Source organism: Cherax quadricarinatus, chromosome 49 (genome assembly GCF_038502225.1).
Source record: "Cherax quadricarinatus isolate ZL_2023a chromosome 49, ASM3850222v1, whole genome shotgun sequence".
NCBI classification, from domain to species: Eukaryota; Metazoa; Arthropoda; class Malacostraca; order Decapoda; family Parastacidae; genus Cherax; species Cherax quadricarinatus.
Genome location: NC_091340.1, coordinates 20,585,675 through 20,608,815, shown reverse-complemented (window position 1 = coordinate 20,608,815; position 23,141 = coordinate 20,585,675). Strand labels below are relative to the sequence as shown.

Here is a 23,141-nt window from a genome sequence, read left to right as displayed (position 1 = left end):
CAAACATAAAGATATTGTTTTTTGTTGGGTCCCTGGTCATGTCGACGTACAGGGCAATGAACGGGCAGACACTGCTGCGCGGTCAGCAGTATATGACCTACCAATTTCCTATCGAGGTGTTCCATTTCTGGACTATTTTGCTGCAATAGCTACCCACCTTCGCACCCGTTGGCAACAACGTTGGTCAACTCTGCTCGGTAACAAACTTCATTCTATTAAACCGAGCATAGGTTACTGGCCGTCTTCTTGTCATCAGTGCCGAAGTTGGGAGACCACTCTCTCCCGCCTTCGCATTGGCCACACTCGTCTTACTCATGGGTATCTCATGGAGAGGCACCCTTTTCCTCTCTGTGAGCAGTGTCAAGTTCCAGTATCGGTTAGCCACATTCTGTTAGACTGCTTTCTCTATCAACGAGCACGCAGAATTTACCTCCAACGTCGTCTTCGTTCTACTACTCTCTCTTTACCTTCCCTTCTTGCTGATGGACCCTCCTTTAATCCTGACTCTCTCATTGACTTCTTGACAACGACTGATTTACTCCACAAACTCTGATGATACATTTCGCACTCCCCTCAGCCCTTTCTGGTTCAGTCTCTTGCTGCCCTTTACCCTTTCACCATCCACTGCCCCGCTGTTATCCGTAACCTGTTGCTCATCCATCTCCCTTTTGCCACCTGATGCCCTCACTTCCTTCCTGCCCTGCAGCGCTGTATAGTCCTTGTGGCTTAGCGCTTCTTTTTGATTATAATAATAATAATCTGACCACGTTATTGGGTAGTTGAAATCGGTAAATGGGCAGTTTCTTGTACTAAATCGATAGAAAAAATGGAGTTCTAAAGAAATGGCTGTGAGTTTGGTTGACTGGAACAATGGAATTAGCAGAAAATAGGGCTCAAAGTGGGCGAAATCGCCGATTCGTAAATATCGCCGAGGTCGATAACTTTGGTAGAGGATAATTCCTTCAGTTTTCCATCAAATTTCGTTATTTTGGTGTCATTACAATTGAGAAAAGATTCTCTATCATTTCATAAGAAAAAATAATTTTTTGGGGGGAAATTTTGCAACACCAGGAGACACCTTTGGATTTGGGGTTGTGACAGTCAAGGGGTTAATAGATAAGGGATAATAAAATATGTCTGTGAGTTGCTTCAAATTTGGTTAGAGATTAGCATAGTATGGATATGGTTATTATTGAGAGAGGAGATGATTTTTAAGTATTCTCCTAAATTGATTTGTCAACAGGGAACCATTTGCTGGTTTGTGCAAAGAGTTCTCAATCTTATGCATTTAAGTACAATTTTATGTACAATAAGAATGGTAGCTAATGAACAGTGGTACAGTTTCAAAAGTATGACTTATTATTTTGAACTTATTTCAGGGTTAAAAGGTTGTATGAGGATGGCGGCGTGCGTGGGGTTGCTGCCCCCCGCCCAGGGTGCCCCATCCTCCCTCAGTAATGACACACATCGTTATGCTTGCAAGTCTTATGCCAACAAACTGTTGCAGAACCTGTGTACTTTGTGGCACTCGCAACACTTCTGTGATGTGGAGATATCTGCCGGTGGATTTGTTGTTAAGGTAAGTTGTTGCTTCAGGGTGACTTTCTTACATAGGATAGTGCATGATAAACTTTTGTAATTCCAGTAGAATGATATACAGAGGATTGAACTGCTACCATTCCTTGTGTTGAATGATCCCCATACAATTGAATCAGACTGTGTGAGGCAAGATTTTTTTTTATACTGTGCACACTCACCACACAGACCCATTCTCTACTAACCAAGGTAGAATTTACCACCCTCAGCTTATCTGAGTGAGCTGAGCTCATGACGTAGATATAAGTGATGGACTCTGGCGTCAATAACATAGATCTACGTGACGGAATCAGGTGTCAGTAATGTAGATCTATGTGAGGGAACCTGGTGTCAATAACATAGGTTTGTGTGAGGGACCCTGGCATCAGTAATGTAGGTCAACATGAGGGACCCTGGTGTCAACAACATAGATCTGTATGAGGAACCCTGATGTCAATAACATAGATCTATGTGAGGGGACCCTGGTGTCAATTATGTTTATGTGTGTGAGGGACCCTGGTATCAGTAATATAAATCTACATGAGGGATCCTGGTGTCAGTAATGTAGATCTATGTAAGGGACCCTGATGCCAGTAACATCAATCTATGTGAGGGACCCTGGTGCCAATAACATAGATCTATGTGAGGGACCCAGGTGTCAATAATGTAAATCTACGTGAGGGACCCTGGTGTCAGTAACATATATCTGTGTGAGGGACCCTGGTGTCAATAATGTAGCTCTACATGAGGGACCCTGGTGTCAATAATGTAGCTCTACATGAGGGACCCTGGTGTCAATAATGTAGCTCTACATGAGGGACCCTGATGTCAATAATGTAGCTCTACATGAGGGACCCTGGTGTCAATAATGTAGCTCTACATGAGGGACCCTGATGTCAGTAATGTAGAACTGTGAGGGACCCTGGTTTCAATAACATAGATCTACGTGAGGGACCCTGATGTCAATGTAGAACTATGTGAGGGCCCCTGGTGTCAGTAACTTGGATATTATGTGGTGGTGCCCCACACTACCCTCTGCTCCGTAGTACTATTACAGTGGAACCTCGGTTTTCGTGATTAATCCGTGCCAAAAAGTCTGACGAAAATCAAATTGTACGAAAACTGCAATATTTCCCCTAAGAAATAATGTAAATCCAATTAATCTGTTCCAGAAACCCAAAAATATTAACAAAAAATACGTTTTATAGAGAATAACTATAGTTTTACATACAGAAAACAATGAGAAATAAATATAAATGACTAATGAAATGGATAAATGAACATTTACCATCACTTTTACCTTTATTGAAGACTCTTGTTGGCATATGGAAGATGGCGAGTTGAGGGGAGAGGTTATTGTTTGGAAGGGGACTCCCCTTCCATAAGGACTTCAGGTATCATGGCCCTATCCAGGGTTATTTCCCTGGATAGGGGAAGTATATCTCACCAGGATGTACTTTCTGTACATCCTGGTGAGATCAGCCACGTGTATGCCACTTTCGTACTTTGCTGCGAGTTCTTTCTTGAATTCTGTCGTGTTTCTTGCCTTTTTTATCGAAGGGCTGGCACTCGGAACTTTCTTTGGCTGCGTGGTGGCTTATTTAGCAGTCACACTCATTAAACAAGCACAAAAAACAATGGGTTATTATGAAATGTTTTGGATGAATGCGCAGGGTGATGCTCACTCAACGAGAAACAAAAGCAGACTGAGTCATGAATGCATGGGATGCTTTGTGTGGGCACTTGAGTGGCCAAGTCACATGGACATATTTGGTACTGACCATTTTCAACTCTAAGAAAACTGAGTGGCTGTACGAAAACTGGGACAAAATTTTGATGAAAAAAGTCATTGAAAACCAAATCCTATGAAAACTGGGGCATATGAAAACCGAGGTTCCAGTATACTTTTATTATTGAAAATGCAAGGGAAAGATACCTTATTATTTTACTTAAATTTATTAATATGTTTTAAATAGTTTTATATTAAAAGAATTCTGGTAGTTAATTTCATAGCAGAGAAATAGGCACGAATACCCTTAGGAAATCACAACTTTAAACCCAACAATAACAACAGCACATGTTGACAACTTGAGGATTTATTGTGATCTTATAATTTTTTTTAGCTTGCATTCATATTGTACAGGTCGACCATCACTAATCCGGCAATCAATTATCTGGTTCCATCAGTAATCCGGCACTGATTTCAGCTAGCATAATTTCAAATTTCATCATTATACCGACTCAAATTTCATCATTATACTGACTCAGAAATTGTGCAGATGCTTGTACGTAAATCCACAGCAGCAAGCCAGTGGAGAAGAAAGCCGTGATGAAAATGAAGAAGCAGTAACAGAAAGAATCTCTATTGATAGGTTAATTAAATGTATTTTAACGTAACCACTCTGTAATCCGGCAAACTCACTAATCTGGCACACTACAGGTCCCAGTGATGCCAGATTTGTGATGGCCGACCTGTAAAGGGTATTCATTCGGGCCATATTTATTTATATTTATTTAGTAAAAAATATTATTTTCTTGCTGGTAATATATGTTTCCACTGAAGTTTGCAGGTGATTGTGGTTGTGGTAGAGGCAGGTGTTAGTTATGGGAGGTATACTTGTGAAACTGGTTATCAAATGTTTGTGCAGGTATTGTACAAGGTCACATCAACTCTAGACACAAATCAACAACAATGACAACTATAATGTACTGAATAGAAAACTTGATTATTTTTGAGTTTTGAGTGAATTACAAAGCCATAAAAAATTTAGGTATTTATTTTTTAGGCTGTAATGAACGTAACTCTTTTTCTCATGTGTTCTTCAGTTAATTTTAGACGAATTTTGATTAGACATCGTTTTTCAGGAACGTAACTACTGTCTTAATTGACAGTCAAATGAATAAATTACATTTAAAATTGCACAGCAGAATTAGTAATGAATCAAAGTAGGAGGAGAGTGGGTTGTCAGCCAGGTCATCTGGGTTGTCAGCCAGGTCAGCTGGGTTGTCAGCCAGGTCATCTGGGTTGTCAGCCAGGTCATCTGGGTTGTCAGCCAGGTCATCTGGGTTGTCAGCCAGGTCATCTGGGTTGTCAGCCAGGTCTGCTGGGCTGTCAGCCAGGTCTCCTCTGATGTGAAGGTTGAGGGTGGGTTGTCAGCCAGGTCAGCTGTGCTGTCAGCCAGGTCAGCTGGGCTGTCAGCTGGGTCTGCTCTGAGGTAAAAGTTGAGGGTGGGTTGTCAGCCAGGTCTCCTCTGATGTGAAGGTTGAGGGTGGGTTGTCAGCCAGGTCAGCTGGGCTGTCAACCAGGTCTGCTCTGAGGTGAAGGTTGAGGGTGGGTTGTCAGCCAGGTCAGCTGGGCTGTCAACCAGGTCTGCTCTGAGGTGAAGGTTGAGGGTGGGTTGTCAGCCAGGTCAGCTGGGCTGTCAGCCAGGTCTGCTCTGAGGTGAAGGTTGAGGGTGGGTTGTCAGCCAGGTCAGCTGGGGTGTCAACCAGGTCTGCTCTGAGGTGAAGGTTGAGGGTGGGTTGTCAGCCAGGTCAGCTGGGCTGTCAACCAGGTCTGCTCTGAGGTGAAGGTTGAGGGTGGGTTGTCAGCCAGGTCAGCTGGGCTGTCAACCAGGTCTGCTCTGAGGTGAAGATTGATGGTGGGTTGTCAACCAGGTCAGCTGGGCTGTTAACCAGGTCAGCTGGGCTGTCAGCCAGGTCAGGTGGGCTGTCAGCCAGGTCAGCTGGGCTGTCAGCCAGGTCAGCTGGGCTGTCAACCAGGTCAGCTGGGCTGTCAACCAGGTCAGCTGGGCTGTCAACCAGGTCAGCTGGGCTGTCAGCCAGGTCAGCTGGGCTGTCAACCAGGTCAGCTGGGCTGTCAGCCAGGTCAGCTGGGCTGTCAGCCAGGTCAGCTGGGCTGTCAGCCAGGTCAGCTCTGAGGTAAACAGAGTTTGGAAGTTTATTATTATTGTTATTAGTTATACTGTTGAGAAAATCTTGATAATGTTTATATTGTGAAGTTGATAGTTAAGAGTCACAACTTGTTAACAACTACAGTGTTCATGGTTGTTAACAATCACAGTGTTCATGGTTAACAACCACAGTGTTCATGGTTGTTAACTACAGTGTTCATGGTTGTTAACCACAGTGTTCATGGTTAACAACTACAGTGTTCATGGTTAGCAACCACAGTGTTCATGGCATGGTTAATAACCACAGTGTTCATGGTTAATAACCACAGTGTTCATGGTTGTTAACCACAGTGTTCATGGTTGTTAACCACAGTGTTCATGGTTGTTAACCAGTGTTCATGGTTAGCAACCACATTGTTCATGGTTGTTAACCACAGTATCCATGGTTAGCAACCACAGTGTTCATGGTTGTTAACCACAGTGTTCATGGTTGCTAACCACATTGTCCATGGTTGTTAATAACCACAGTGTTCATGGTTGTTAACCACATTGTTCATGGTTAACAACTACGGTGTTCATTGTTAACAACTACAGTGTTCATGGTTAACAACCATAATGTTCATGGTTAACCACAGTGTTCATAGTTTTTAGCAACCACAGTGTTCATGGTTAACCACAGTGTTCATGGTTAACCACAGTGTTCATGGTTGTTAACCACAGTGTTTATGGTTAACAAAAGTGTTCATGGTTGTTAACCACAATGTTTATGGTTGTTAACCACAGTGTTCATGGTTAACAACCACAGTGTTCATGGTTGTTAACCACAGTGTTTATGGTTAACAAAAGTGTTCATGGTTGTTAACCACAATGTTTATGGTTGTTAACCACAGTGTTCATGGTTAACAACCACAGTGTTCATGGTTGTTAACCACAGTGTTCATGGTTGTTAACCACAGTGTTCATGGTTGTTAACCACAGTGTTCATGGTTGTTAACCACAGTGTTCATGGTTAACCACCATAATGTTCATTGTTGTTAACCACAGTGTTCATGGTTGTTAACCACAGTGTTCATGGTTAACCACAGTGTTCATGGCTGTTAATCACAGTGTTCATGGTTAACAACCATAGTATTCATGGTTAACCACAGTGTTCATGGTTGTTAATAACCACAGTGTTCATGGTTAACCACAGTGTTCATGGTTGTTAACCACAGTGTTCATGGTTGTTAACCACAGTGTTCATGGTTGTTAACCACAGTGTTCATGGTTAACCATAGTGTTCATGGTTGTTAGCCACAGTGTTCATGGTTGTTAACCACAGTGTTCATGGTTAACCACAGTGTTCATGGTTGTTAACCACAGTGTTCATGGTTGTTAACCACAGTGTTCATGGTTAACCACAGTGTTCATGGTTGTTAGCCACAGTGTTCATGGTTGTTAACCACAGTGTTCATGGTTAACCACAGTGTTCATGGTTGTTAACCACAGTGTTCATGGTTGTTAACCACAGTGTTCATGGTTGTTAACCACAGTGTTCATGGTTGTTAACCACAGTGTTCATGGTTGTTAACCACAGTGTTCATGGTTGTTAACCACAGTCTTCATGGTTAACCACAGTGTTCATGGTTGTTAGCCACAGTGTTCATGGTTGTTAACCACAGTGTTCATGGTTAACCACAGTGTTCATGGTTGTTAACCACAGTGTTCATGGTTAACCACAGTGTTCATGGTTAACCACAGTGTTCATGGTTGTTAGCCACAGTGTTCATGGTTGTTAACCACACTGTTCATGGTTAACCACAGTGTTCATGGTTGTTAACCACAGTGTTCATGGTTGTTAACCACAGTGTTCATGGTTGTTAACCACAGTGTTCATGGTTGTTAACCACAGTGTTCATGGTTGTTAACCACAGTGTTCATGGTTAACCACAGTGTTCATGGTTGTTAGCCACAGTGTTCATGGTTGTTAACCACAGTGTTCATGGTTAACCACAGTGTTCATGGTTGTTAACCACAGTGTTCATGGTTGTTAACCACAGTGTTCATGGTTAACCACAGTGTTCATGGTTGTTAGCCACAGTGTTCATGGTTGTTAACCACAGTGTTCATGGTTGTTAACCACAGTGTTCATGGTTGTTAACCACAGTGTTCATGGTTGTTAACCACAGTGTTCATGGTTGTTAACCACAGTGTTCATGGTTGTTAACCACTGTGTTCATGGTTGTTAACCACAGTGTTCATGGTTGTTAACCACAGTGTTCATGGTTGTTAACCACAGTGTTCATGGTAAACCACAGTGTTCATGGTTGTTAACCACAGTGTTCATGGTTGTTAACCACAGTGTTATGAGGTCATTTTTCTGACTGTTATATCCCAGCAAGTGAGACCATCTCCTGTATTACCCCAGTGCTAATATGTAGTGTGTAAATTCTCTACCACCTTTTGGGACAAACATATATACTACCACTTGTCCAGAATACGTCACACTCAGCTTGCTGACCACAGTACCTTGGGGTTACCCAGCTTGGCCATGCAGGTCTATCGCAGTGCTTCTTAATAAAAGGGGAAATAGCATATGAGGGTATAAATAAAAATAGAAACAAATGGGTATAGTTAACTTAATAAAATAGAGAGAATACACCGCTACTTAAAGGAGAATTACATACAGTAGACTGTCATTTAGCACAATTCGGGTATAGCACTATTGAGGAATTGCTGCACAATATTATGTAACACGTCGTAAAATTAATTTAACATGGTTCAGTTTACAGGAAGGAAAATAAAATTCCCTCTTCCTCAAGTGGCCATCTTGTTGTGGATCAGCCAAGGAGACCTCCCGCCATCCCCTGACACCCCCAACACCACCCCAACACCACCCCAACACCACCCCAACACCACCCCAACACCACCCCAACACCACCCCAACACCACCCCAACACCACCCCAACACCCAACACCAAACCAACACCACCTCAACACCACCCCAACACCACCCCAACACCACCCCAACACCACCCCAACACCACCCCAACACCACCCCAACACCAACCCCACACCACCCCAACACCACCCCAACACCACCCAACACCACCCCAACACAACCCCAACACCACCCCAACACCACCCCAACACCACCCCAACACCACCCCAACACCACCCCAACACCACCCCAACACCACCCCCACACCACCCAACACCACCCCAACACAACCCCAACACCACCCCAACACCACCACAACACCACCCCAACACAACCCCAACACCACCCCAACACCACCCCAACACCACCCCAACACCACCCCAACACCACCCCAACACCACCCCAACACAACCCCAACACCACCCCAACACCACCCCAACACAACCCCAACACAACCCCAACACCACCCCAACACCACCCCAACACAACCCCAACACCACCCCAACACAACCCCAACACCACCCCAACACAACCCCAACACCACCCCAACACCACCCCAACACCACCCCAACACCCCAACACCACCCCAACACAACCCCAACACAACCCCAACACCACCCCAACACCACCCCAACACCACCCCAACACAACCCCAACACCACCCCAACACCACCCCAACACCACCCCAACACCACCCCAACACCACCCCACCACCACCCCAACACCACCCCACCACCACCCCAACACCACCCCAACACCACCCCAACACCACCCGAACATCCTCAACACCACCTCAAAACCACCCCAACACCACCCCAACAACCTCAAAACCACCCCAACACCACCCCAACACCACCCCAACATCCTCAACACCACCCCAACATCCTCAACACCACCCTAACACCACCCCCAACACCACCCCAACACCACCCCAACACCACCCCAACACCTCAACACCACCCCAACACCACACCAACACCACCTCAACACCACCTCAACACCACCTCAACACCACCTCAACACCACCTCAACACCACCCCAACACCACCCCAACACCACACCAACACCACCTCAACACCACCCCAACACCACCTCAACACCTCAACACCACCTCAACACCACCCCAACACCACCCCAACACCACCCCAACACCACCCCAACATCACACCAACACCACACCAACACCCCAACACCACACCAACACCACACCAACACCACCTCAACACCTCAACACCTCAACACCACCTCAACACCATCCCAACACCACCTCAACACCACCCCAACACCACCCCAACACCACACCAACACCCCAACACCACACCAACACCACACCAACACCACACCAACACCACACCAACACCACACCAACACCACCCCAATACCACCCCAACACCACCCCAACACCACCCTAACACCACACCAACACCACACCAACACCACCCCAACACCACACCAACACCACACCAACACCACCCCAACACCACCTCAACACCACACCAACACCACCCCAACACCACCTCAACACCACCCCAACACCACCTCAACACCACACCAACACCACCTCAACACCCCCAACACCACCTCAACACCACACCAACACCTCAACACCACCTCAACACCATCTCAACACCACCACAAACCAACCCCAACACCACCCCAACACCACCCCAACACCTCAACACCACCCCAACACTACCCCAACAATTACCCCAACACCACCCCAACACCACCCCAACACCACCCCAACACCACCCCAACACCACCCCAACACCACCTCAACACCACACCAACACCACACCAACACCACCCAACACTACACAAACACCACACCAACACCACACCAACACCACCTCAACACCACCCCAACACCACCTCAACACCACCTCAACACCACCTCAACACCTCAACACCACCCCAACACCACCCCAACACCACCCCAACACCACACCAACACCCCAACACCACACCAACACCACACCAACACCACGTCAACACCACCCCAACACCACCTCAACACCTCAACACCTCAACACCACCTCAACACCACCCCAACACCACCCCAACACCACCCCAACACCACCCCAACACCACACCAACACCACACCAACACCACCCCAACACCACCTCAACACCACCTCAACACCACCTCAACACCACACCAACACCACCTCAACACCCCCAACACCACCTCAACACCACCCCAACACCCTTAACACCACCCCAATATCCTCAACACCACTACCACATCCTCAACACCACCCCAACGTCCTCAACACCACACCAACACCACACCAACACCACACCAACACCACACCAACACCACACCAACACCACCCCAACACCACACCAACACCACACCAACACCACACCAACACCACCCCAACACCACCCCAACACCACCCCAACACCTCAACACCTCAAAACCACCCCAACACCACCCCAACACCACCTCAACACAACCTCAACACCACCTCAACACCACCCCAACGCCACCCCAATGCCACCCCAACACCCCAACACCACCTCAACACCACCCCAACACCACCTCAACACCACCTCAACACCACCTCAACACCACCCCAACACCACCCCAACACCACCTCAACACCACCTCAACACCACCTCAACACCTCAACACCACAGCAACACCACACCAACACCACACCAACACCACACCAACACCACACCAACACCACCCCAACACCACCCCAACACCACCCCAACACCACACCAACACCACCCCAACACCACACCAACACCACCCCAACACCACACCAACACCACACCAACACCACACCACCACACCAACACCACACCAACACCACCCCAACACCACCCCAACACCACCCCAACATCACCCCAACACCACCCCATCACCACACCAACACTACACCAACACCACACCAACACCACCCCAACACCACCCCAACACCACACCAATTCCACATCAACACCACCCCATCACCACACCAACACCACCCCAACACCACACCAACACCACACCAACACCACACCAACACCACCCCAACACCACACCAACACCACACCAACACCACACCAATACCACACCAACACCACCCCAACACCACCCCAACACCACAACAACACCACCCCAACACCACCCCAACACCACACCAACACCACACCAACACCACACCACCACCCCAACACCACACCAACACCACACCAACACCACACCAACACCACACCAACACCACACCAACACCACACCAACACCACCCCAACACCACACCAACACCACCCCAACACCACACCAACACCACACCAACACCACACCAACACCACCCCAACAACACCCCAACACCACCCCAACAACACCCCAACACCACACCAACACCACACAAACACCACACCAACACCACACCAACACCACACCACCACCCCAACACTACACCAACACCACACCAACACCACACCAACACCACACCAACACCACCCCAACACCACCCCAACACCACACCAACACCACACCAACACCACACCAACACCACCCCAACACCACCCCAACACCACACCACCACACCAACACCACACCAACACCACCCCAACACCACCCCAACACCACACCAATTCCACACCAACACCACCCCAACACAACACCACACCAACACCACACCAACACCACACCAACACCACCCCAACACCCCAACACCACCCCAACACCACACCAACACCACCCCAACACCACCCCAACACCACCCCAACACCACCCCAACACCACCCCAACACCACCCCAACACCACACCAACACCACCCCAACACCACACCAACACCAACACCACACCAACACCACACCAACACCACACCACCACCCCAACACCACCCCAACACCACACCAACACCACCCCAACACCACACCAACACCACACCAACACCACCCCAACACCACACCAACACCACCCCAACACCACACTAACACCACCCCAACACCACCCCAACACCACACCAACACCACACAAACACCTCACCAACACCACACCAACACCACACCACCACTCCAACACCACCCCAACACCACCCCAACACCACACCAACACCACACCAACACCACACCAACACCATACCAACACCACACCAACACCCCAACACCACACCAACACCATACCAACACCACACCAACACCCCAACTCCACACCAACACCACACCAACACCACACCAACACCACACCAACACCACACCAACACCACACCAACACCACACCAACACCACACCAACACCACACCAACACCACACTAACACCACCCCAACACCACACCAACTCCACACCAACACCACACCAACACCACACCAACACCACACTAACACCACCCCAACACCACACCAACACCACACCAACACCACCCCAACACCACACCAACACCACCCCAACACCACACCAACACCACACCAACACCACACCAACACCACATCAACACCACACCAACACCACACCAACACCACACCAACACCCCAACACCACCCCAACACCACCCCATCACCACACCAACACCACACCAACACCACACCAACACCACCCCAAGACCACACCAACACCACACCAACACCACACCAACACCACACCAACACCCCAACACCACCCCAACACCACCCCATCACCACACCAACACCACACCAACACCACACCAACACCACACCAACACCACACCAACACCACACCAAAACCACACCAACACCACCTCAACACCCCCAACACCACCTCAACACCACACCAACACCACCTCAACACCACCTCAACACCACCCCAACACCACCCCAACACCACCTCAACACCTCAACACCACCCCAACACCACCTCAACACCACAACAACACCACACCAACACCACACCAACACCACCCCAACACTACACCAACACCACACCAACACCACACCAACACCACACCAACACCACACCAACACCACACCAACACCACACCAACACCACCCCAACACCACCCCAACACCACACCAACACCACCCCAACACCTCAACACCTCAAAACCACCCCAACACCACCCCAACACCACCTCAACACCACCTTAACACCACCTCAACACCACCCCAACGCCACCCCAATGCCACCCCAACACCCCAACACCACCCCAACACCACCCCAACACCACCTCAACACCACCTCAACACCACCTCAACACCACCTCAACACCACCCCAACACCACCCCAACACCACCTCAACAGCACCTCAACACCACCTCAACACACCAACACCACCCCAACACCACCCCAACACCACCCCAACACCACCCCAACACCACACCAACACCACCCCAACACCACACCAACACCACACCAACACACCAACACCACACCAACACCACACCAACACCACCCCAACATCACCCCATCACACCAACACCACACCAACACCACACCACCACCCCAACACCACACCAATTCCACATCAACACCACCCCAACACCACACCAACACCACCCCAACACCACACCAACACCACACCAACACCACACCAACACCACCCCAACACCACACCAACACCACCCCAACACCACACCAACACCACACCAACACCACCCCAACACCACACCAACACCACACCAACACCACCCCAACACCACCCCAACACCCCAACACCACACCAACACCACCCCAACACCACCCCAACACCACACCAACACCACACCAACACCACACCACCACCCCAACACCACACCAACACCACACCACCACACCAACACCACACCAACACCACACCAACACCACCCCAACACCACCCCAACACCACACCAACACCACACCAACACCACCCCAACACCACCCCAACACCACACCAACACCACCCCAACAACACACAAACACCACACCAACACCACACCAACACCACCCCAACACCACACCAACACCACCCCAACACCACACCAACACCACCCCAACACCACCCCAACACCCCAACACCACACCAATACCACCCCAACACCACCCCAACACCACCCCAACACCACCCCAACACCACACCACCACACCAACACCACACCAACACCACCCCAACACCACACCAACACCACCCCAACACCAACCCAACACCACACCAATTCCACACCAACACCACCCCAACACCACACCAACACCACACCAACACCACACCAACACCACCCCAACACCACCCCAACACCACCCCAACACCACACCAACACCACACCAACACCACACCAACACCACCCCAACACCACACCAACACCACCCCAACACCACCCCAACACCACACCAACACCACACCAACACCACACCAACACCACCCCAACACCACACCAACACACCAACACCACCCCACCACCACCCCAACACCACACCAACACCACACCAACACCACACCACCACCCCAACACCACACCAACACCACACCAACACCACACCAACACCACACCAACACCACCCCAACACCACACCAACACAACACCAACACCACCCCAACACCACCCCAACACCACCCCAACACCACCCCAACACCACCCCAACACCACACCAACACCACCCCAACACCACCCCAACACCACACCAACACCACACAAACACCACACCACCACACCAACACCACACCAACACCACACCAACACCACACCAACACCATACCAACACCACACCAACACCCCAACACCACACCAACGCCACACCAACACCATACCAACACCACACCAACACCCCAACTCCACACCAACACCACACCAACACCACACCAACACACCAACACCACACCAACACCACACCAACACCACCCCAACACCACCCCAACACCCCAACACCACCCCAACACCACCCCATCACCACACCAACACCACACCACCACACAAACACCACACCAACACCACACCAACACCATTCCAACACAACACCACCCCAAAACCACACCAACTCCACACCAACACCACACCAACACCACACCAACACCACCCCAACACCACCCCAACACCACACCAACACCACACGAACACCACCCCAACACCACACCAACACCACACCAACACCACACCAACACCACCCCAACACCACACCAACACCACCCCAACACCACAGCAATTCCACATCAACACCACCCCAACACCACACCAACACCACACCAACACCACACCAACACCACCCCAACACCACCCCAACACCACACCAACACCACCCCAACACCACACCAACACCACACCAACACCACACCAACACCACCCCAACACCACCCCAACACCACACCAACACCACCCCAACACCACCCCAACACCACCCCAACACCACACCAACACCACACCAACATCACACCACCACCCCAACACCACACCAACACCACACCATACCACATCAACACCACACCAACACCACCCCAACACCACCCCAACACCACCCCAACACCACACCAACACCACACCAAAACCACCCTAACACCACACCAACACCACACAAACACTACACCAACACCACCCCAACAACACCCCAACACCACACCAACACCACACCAACACCACACCAACACCACCCCAACACCAAACCAACACCACACCAACACCACCCCAACACCACCCCAACACCACACCAACACCACACCAACACCACACCAACACCACCCCAACACCACACCAACACACCAACACCACCCCAACACCACACCAACACCACACCAACACCACACCACCACCCCAACACCACACCAACACCACACCAACACCACACCAACACCACACTAACACCACCGCAACACCACACCAACACCACCCCAAGACCACCCCAACACCACCCCAACACCACCCCAACACCACCCCAACACCACACAAACACCACACCAACACCACACCAACACCACACCAACACCCCAACACCAAACCAACACCACACCAACACCATACCAACACCCCAACTCCACACCAACACCACACCAACACCACACCAACTCGACACCAACACCACACCAACACCACACCAACACCACACCAACACCACACCAACACCACTCCAACACCACCCCAACACCACCCCAACAATACACCAACTCCACACCAACACCACACCAACACCACACCAACACCACACCAACACCACCCCAACACCACACCAACACCACACTAACACCACCCCAACACCACACCAACACCACCCGAACACCACACCAACACCACACCAACACCACACCAACACCACACCAACACCACACCAACGCCACCCCAACACCACCCCAACACCACCCCAACACCACACCAACACCACACCAACACCCCCCAACACCACACCAACACCACACCAACACCACACCAACACCCCAACACCACACCAACGCCACACCAACACCATACCAACACCACACCAACACCCCAACTCCACACCAACACCACACCAACACCACACCAACACCACACCAACACCACACCAACACCACACCAACACCACACCACCACACAAACACCACACCAACACCACACCAACACCATTCCAACACAACACCAACACCACCCCAACACCACACCAACTCCACACCAACACCACACCAACACCACACCAACACCACACCAACACCACACCAACACCACCCCAACACCATACCAACACCACACCAACACCACCCCAACACCACACCAACACCACACCAACACCACACCAACACCACACCAACACCACACCAACACCACACCAACACCACCCCAACACCACCCCAACACCCCAACACCACCCCAACACCACCCCATCACCACACCAACACCACACCACCACACAAACACCACACCAACACCATTCCAACACAACACCAACACCACCCCAAAACCACACCAACTCCACACCAACACCACACCAACACCACCCCAACACCACCCCAACACCACACCAACACCACACGAACACCACCCCAACACCACACCAACACCACACCAACACCACACCAACACCACCCCAACACCACACCAACACCACCCCAACACCACAGCAATTCCACATCAACACCACCCCAACACCACACCAACCCCCCAACACCACACCAACACCACACCTACACCACCCCAACACCACCCCAACACCACACCAACACCACCCCAACACCACACCAACACCACACCAACACCACACCAACACCACACCAACACCACCCCAACACCACCCCAACACCACACCAACACCACCCCAACACCACCCCAACACCACCCCAACACCACACCAACACCACACCAACATCACACCACCACCCCAACACCACACCAACACCACACCATACCACACCAACACCACACCAACACCACCCCAACACCACCCCAACACCACCCCAACACCACACCAACACCACACCAACACCACCCCAACACCACACCAACACCACACAAACACTACACCAACACCACCCCAACAACACCCCAACACCACACCAACACCACACCAACACCACACCAACACCACACCAACACCACCCCAACACCACACCAACACCACCCCAACACCACCCCAACACCCCAACACCACCCCAACACCACACCAACACCACACCAACACCACACCAACACCACCCCAACACCACACCAACACACCAACACCACCCCAACACCACACCAACACCACACCAACACCACACCACCACCCCAACACCACACCAACACCACACCAACACCACACCAATACCACACTAACACCACCGCAACACCACACCAATACCACCCCAACACCACCCCAACACCACCCCAACACCACCCCAACACCACCCCAACACCCAACCCAACACCACCCCAACACCACACCAACACCACACCAACACCACACCAACACCACTCCAACACCACACCAACACCACACCAACACCACACCAACACCACACCAACACCACACCAACACCACACCAACACCACCCCAACACCACCCCAACACCCCAACACCACCCCAACACCACACCAACACCACACCAACACCACACCAACACCACCCCAACACCACACCAACACACCAACACCACCCCAACACCACACCAACACCACACCAACACCACACCACCACCCCAACACCACACCAACACCACACCAACACCACACCAATACCACACTAACACCACCGCAACACCACACCAATACCACCCCAACACCACCCCAACACCACCCCAACACCACCCCAACACCACCCCAACACCACCCCAACACCCAACCCAACACCACCCCAACACCACACCAACACCACACCAACACCACACCAACACCACTCCAACACCACACCAACACCACCCCAACACCACCCCAACACCACCCCAACACCACACCAACACCACACCAACACCACCCCAACACCACACCAACACCACACAAACACTACACCAACACCACCCCAACAACACCCCAACACCACACCAACACCACACCAACACCACACCAACACCACACCAACACCACCCCAACACCACACCAACACCACCCCAACACCACCCCAACACCCCAACACCACCCCAACACCACACCAACACCACACCAACACCACACCAACACCACCCCAACACCACACCAACACACCAACACCACCCCAACACCACACCAACACCACACCAACACCACACCACCACCCCAACACCACACCAACACCACACCAACACCACACCAATACCACACTAACACCACCGCAACACCACACCAATACCACCCCAACACCACCCCAACACCACCCCAACACCACCCCAACACCACCCCAACACCACCCCAACACCCAACCCAACACCACCCCAACACCACACCAACACCACACCAACACCACACCAACACCACTCCAACACCACACCAACACCACACCAACACCACACCAACACCCCAACACCAAACCAACACCACACCAACACCATACCAACACCCCAACTCCACACCAACACCACACCAACACCACACCAACTCCACACCAACACCACACCAACACCACACCAACACCACACCAACACCACACCAACACCACTCCAACACCACCCCAACACCACCCCAACAATACACCAACTCCACACCAACACCACACCAACACCACACCAACACCACACCAACACCACCCCAACACCACACCAACACCACACTAACACCACCCCAACACCACACCAACACCACCCGAACACCACACCAACACCACACCAACACCACACCAACACCACACCAACACCACACCAACACCACCCCAACACCACCCCAACACCACCCCAACACCACACCAACACCCCCCCAACACCCCCCCAACACCACACCAACACCACACCAACACCACACCAACACCAGTTCTGCTCTGCTACCTGAGTTTGAGAATTGTTGCTATATGTTGTATGCGCCAAGCAGCCATGGCACCCAGTAGGCACACCATGGCACCCAGTAGGCACACCATGACACCCAGTAGACACACCATGGCACCCAGTAGGTACACCATGACACCCAGTAGACACACCATGGCACCCAGTAGGCACACCATGGCACCCAGTAGGTACACCATGGCACCCAGTAGACACACCATGGCACCCAGTAGGCACACCATGGCACCCAGTAGGCACACCATGGCACCCAGTAGGCACACCATGACACCCAGTAGACACACCATGGCACCCAGTAGGTACACCATGACACCCAGTAGGTACACCATGGCACCCAGTAGACACACCATGGCACCCAGTAGGCACACCATGGCACCCAGTAGGCACACCATGGCACCCAGTAGGCACACCATGACACTCAGTAGACACACCATGGCACCCAGTAGGTACACCATGACACCCAGTAGACACACCATGGCACCCAGTAGGCACACCATGGCACCCAGTAGGCACACCATGACACCCAGTAGACACACCATGGAACCCAGTAGGTACACCATGACACCCAGTAGACACACCATGGCACCCAGTAGGCACACCATGGCCCCCAGTAGGTACACCATGGCACCCAGTAGACACACCATGGCACCCAGTAGGCACACCATGGCACCCAGTAGGCACACCATGGCACCCAGTAGGCACACCATGACACCCAGTAGACACACCATGGCACCCAGTAGGTACACCATGACACCCAGTAGACACACCATGGCACCCAGTAGGCACACCATGGCACCCAGTAGGTACACCATGGCACCCAGTAGACACACCATGGCACCCAGTAGGCACACCATGGCACCCAGTAGGCACACCATGGCACCCAGTAGGCACACCATGACACCCAGTAGACACACCATGGCACCCAGTAGGTACACCATGAAACCCAGTAGACACACCATGGCACCCAGTAGGCACACCATGGCACCCAGTAGGCACACCATGACACCCAGTAGACACACCATGGCACCCAGTAGGTACACCATGACACCCAGTAGACACACCATGGCACCCAGTAGGCACACCATGGCACCCAGTAGGTTCACCATGACACCCAGTAGGCACACCATGGCACCCAGTAGACACACCATGGCACCCAGTAGGCACACCATGACACCCAGTAGGCACACCATGACACCCAGTAGACACACCATGGCACCCAGTAGGCACACCATGGCACCCAGTAGGCACACCATGACACCCAGTAGGCACACCATGGCACCCAGTAGGTACACCATAACACCCAGTAGGCACACCATGGCACCCAGTAGGTACACCATGGCACCCAGTAGGCACACCATGGCACCCAGACACACCATGGCACCCAGTAGGCACACCATGGCACCCAGTAGGCATAACATGGCACCCAGTAGGTACACCATGACTCCCAGTAGGCACACCATGGCACCCAGTAGACACACCATGGCACCCAGTAGGCATACCATGGCACCCAGTAGGCACACCATGGCACCCAGTTGGCACACCATGACACCCAGTAGGCACACCATGACACCCAGTAGGCACACCATGGCACCCAGTAGGCACACCATGGTACCCAGTAGGCACACCATGGCACCCAGTAGGCACACCATGGCACCCAGTAGGCACACCATGGCACCCAGTAGGCACACCATGGCACCCAGTAGGCACACCATGACACCCAGTAGGCACACCATGGCACCCAGTAGGCACACCATGACACCCAGTAGGCACACCATGGCACCCAGTAGGCACACCATGGCACCCAGTAGGCACACCATGGCACCCAGTAGGCACACCATGACACCCAGTAGGCACACCATGGCACCCAGTAGGCACACCATGGCACCCAGTAGGCACACCATGGCACTCAGTAGGCACACCATGGCACCCAGTAGGCACACCATGGCACGAAGTAGGCACACCATGGCACCCAGTAGGCACACCATGGCACCCAGTAGGCACACCATGACACCCAGTAGGCACACCATGGCACCCAGTAGGCACACCATGACACCCAGTAGGCACACCATGGCACCCTGTAGGCACACCATGGCACCCAGTAGGCACACCATGGCACCCAGTAGGCACACCATGACACCCAGTAGGCACACCATGGCACCCAGTAGGCACACCATGGCACCCAGTAGGCACACCATGACACCCATAGGCACACCATGACACCCAGTAGGCACACCATGACACCCAGTAGGCACACCATGACACCCAGTAGGCACACCATGACACCCAGTAGGCACACCATGGCACCCAGTAGGCACACCATGACACCCAGTAGGCACACCATTACACCCAGTAGGCACACCATGGCACCCATTAGGCACACCATGATACCCACTAGGCACACCATGACACCCAGTAGGCACACCATGACACCCAGTAGGCACACCATGACACCCACTAGGCACACCATGGCACTCACTAGGCACACCATGACACCCACTAGGCACACCATGACACCCAGTAGACACACCATGACACCCAGCAGGAACACCATGACACCCAGTAGTCACACCATGGCACCGAGTAGGCACACCATGACACCCAGCAGGAACACCATGACACCCAGTAGTCACACCATGGCACCGAGTAGGCACACCATGACACCCAGTAGGCACACCATGACACCCAGTAGACACACCATGACACGCAGTAGGAACACCATGACACCCAGTAGGCACACCATGGCACCCAGTAGACACACCATGACACCCAGTAGGCACACCATGACACCCAGTAGACACACAATGGCACCCAGTAGGCCCACCATGACACCCAGTAGGCACACCATGACACCCAGTAGGCACACCATGGCACCCAGTAGGCACACCATGACACCCAGTAGGCACACCATGACACCCAGTAGACACACCATGACACCCAGTAGGCACACCATGACACCCAGTAGGCACACCATGGCATCCAGTAGACACACCATGGCACCCAGTAGGCACATCATGGCACCCAGTAGGCTCGCCATGACACCCAGTAGGCACACCATGACACCCAGTAGGCACACCATGGCACCCAGTAGGCACACCATGGCACCCAGTAGGCACACCATGGCACCCAGTAGGCACACCATGGCACCCAGTAGGCACATCATGCCACCCAGTAGGCACACCATGGCACCCAGTAGGCATACCATGACACCCAGTAGGCACACCATGGCACCCAGTAGGCACACCATGACAACCAGTAGACACACCATGGCACCCAGTAGGCACACCATGACACCCAGTAGGCACACCATGGCACCCAGTAGGCACACCATGACACCCAGTAGGCACACCATGGCACCCAGTAGGCACACCATGGCACCCAGTAGGCACACCATGACACCCAGTAGGCACACCATGGCACCCAGTAGGCACACCATGACACCCAGTAGGCACACCATGACACCCAGTAGGCACACCATGGCACCCAGTAGGCACACCATGGCACCT

The 23,141-nt window shown here is 52.0% G+C and overlaps 1 protein-coding gene across 2 annotated transcripts in view; it reads left to right on the top strand.

The window, feature by feature from the left end:
* LOC128697027 (actin-binding protein IPP) overlaps positions 1 to 23,141 on the top strand; it is a 228,889-nt gene that overhangs the window by 41,478 nt on the left and 164,270 nt on the right. For both annotated transcript variants that reach the window (XM_070095245.1, XM_070095246.1), the window contains one exon: positions 1,380 to 1,579. In XM_070095245.1, coding sequence (XP_069951346.1) covers positions 1,394 to 1,579 — 186 coding nt within the window. In that variant the 5' untranslated portion in view covers positions 1,380 to 1,393. The remainder of the gene's footprint in view (positions 1 to 1,379; positions 1,580 to 23,141) is intronic.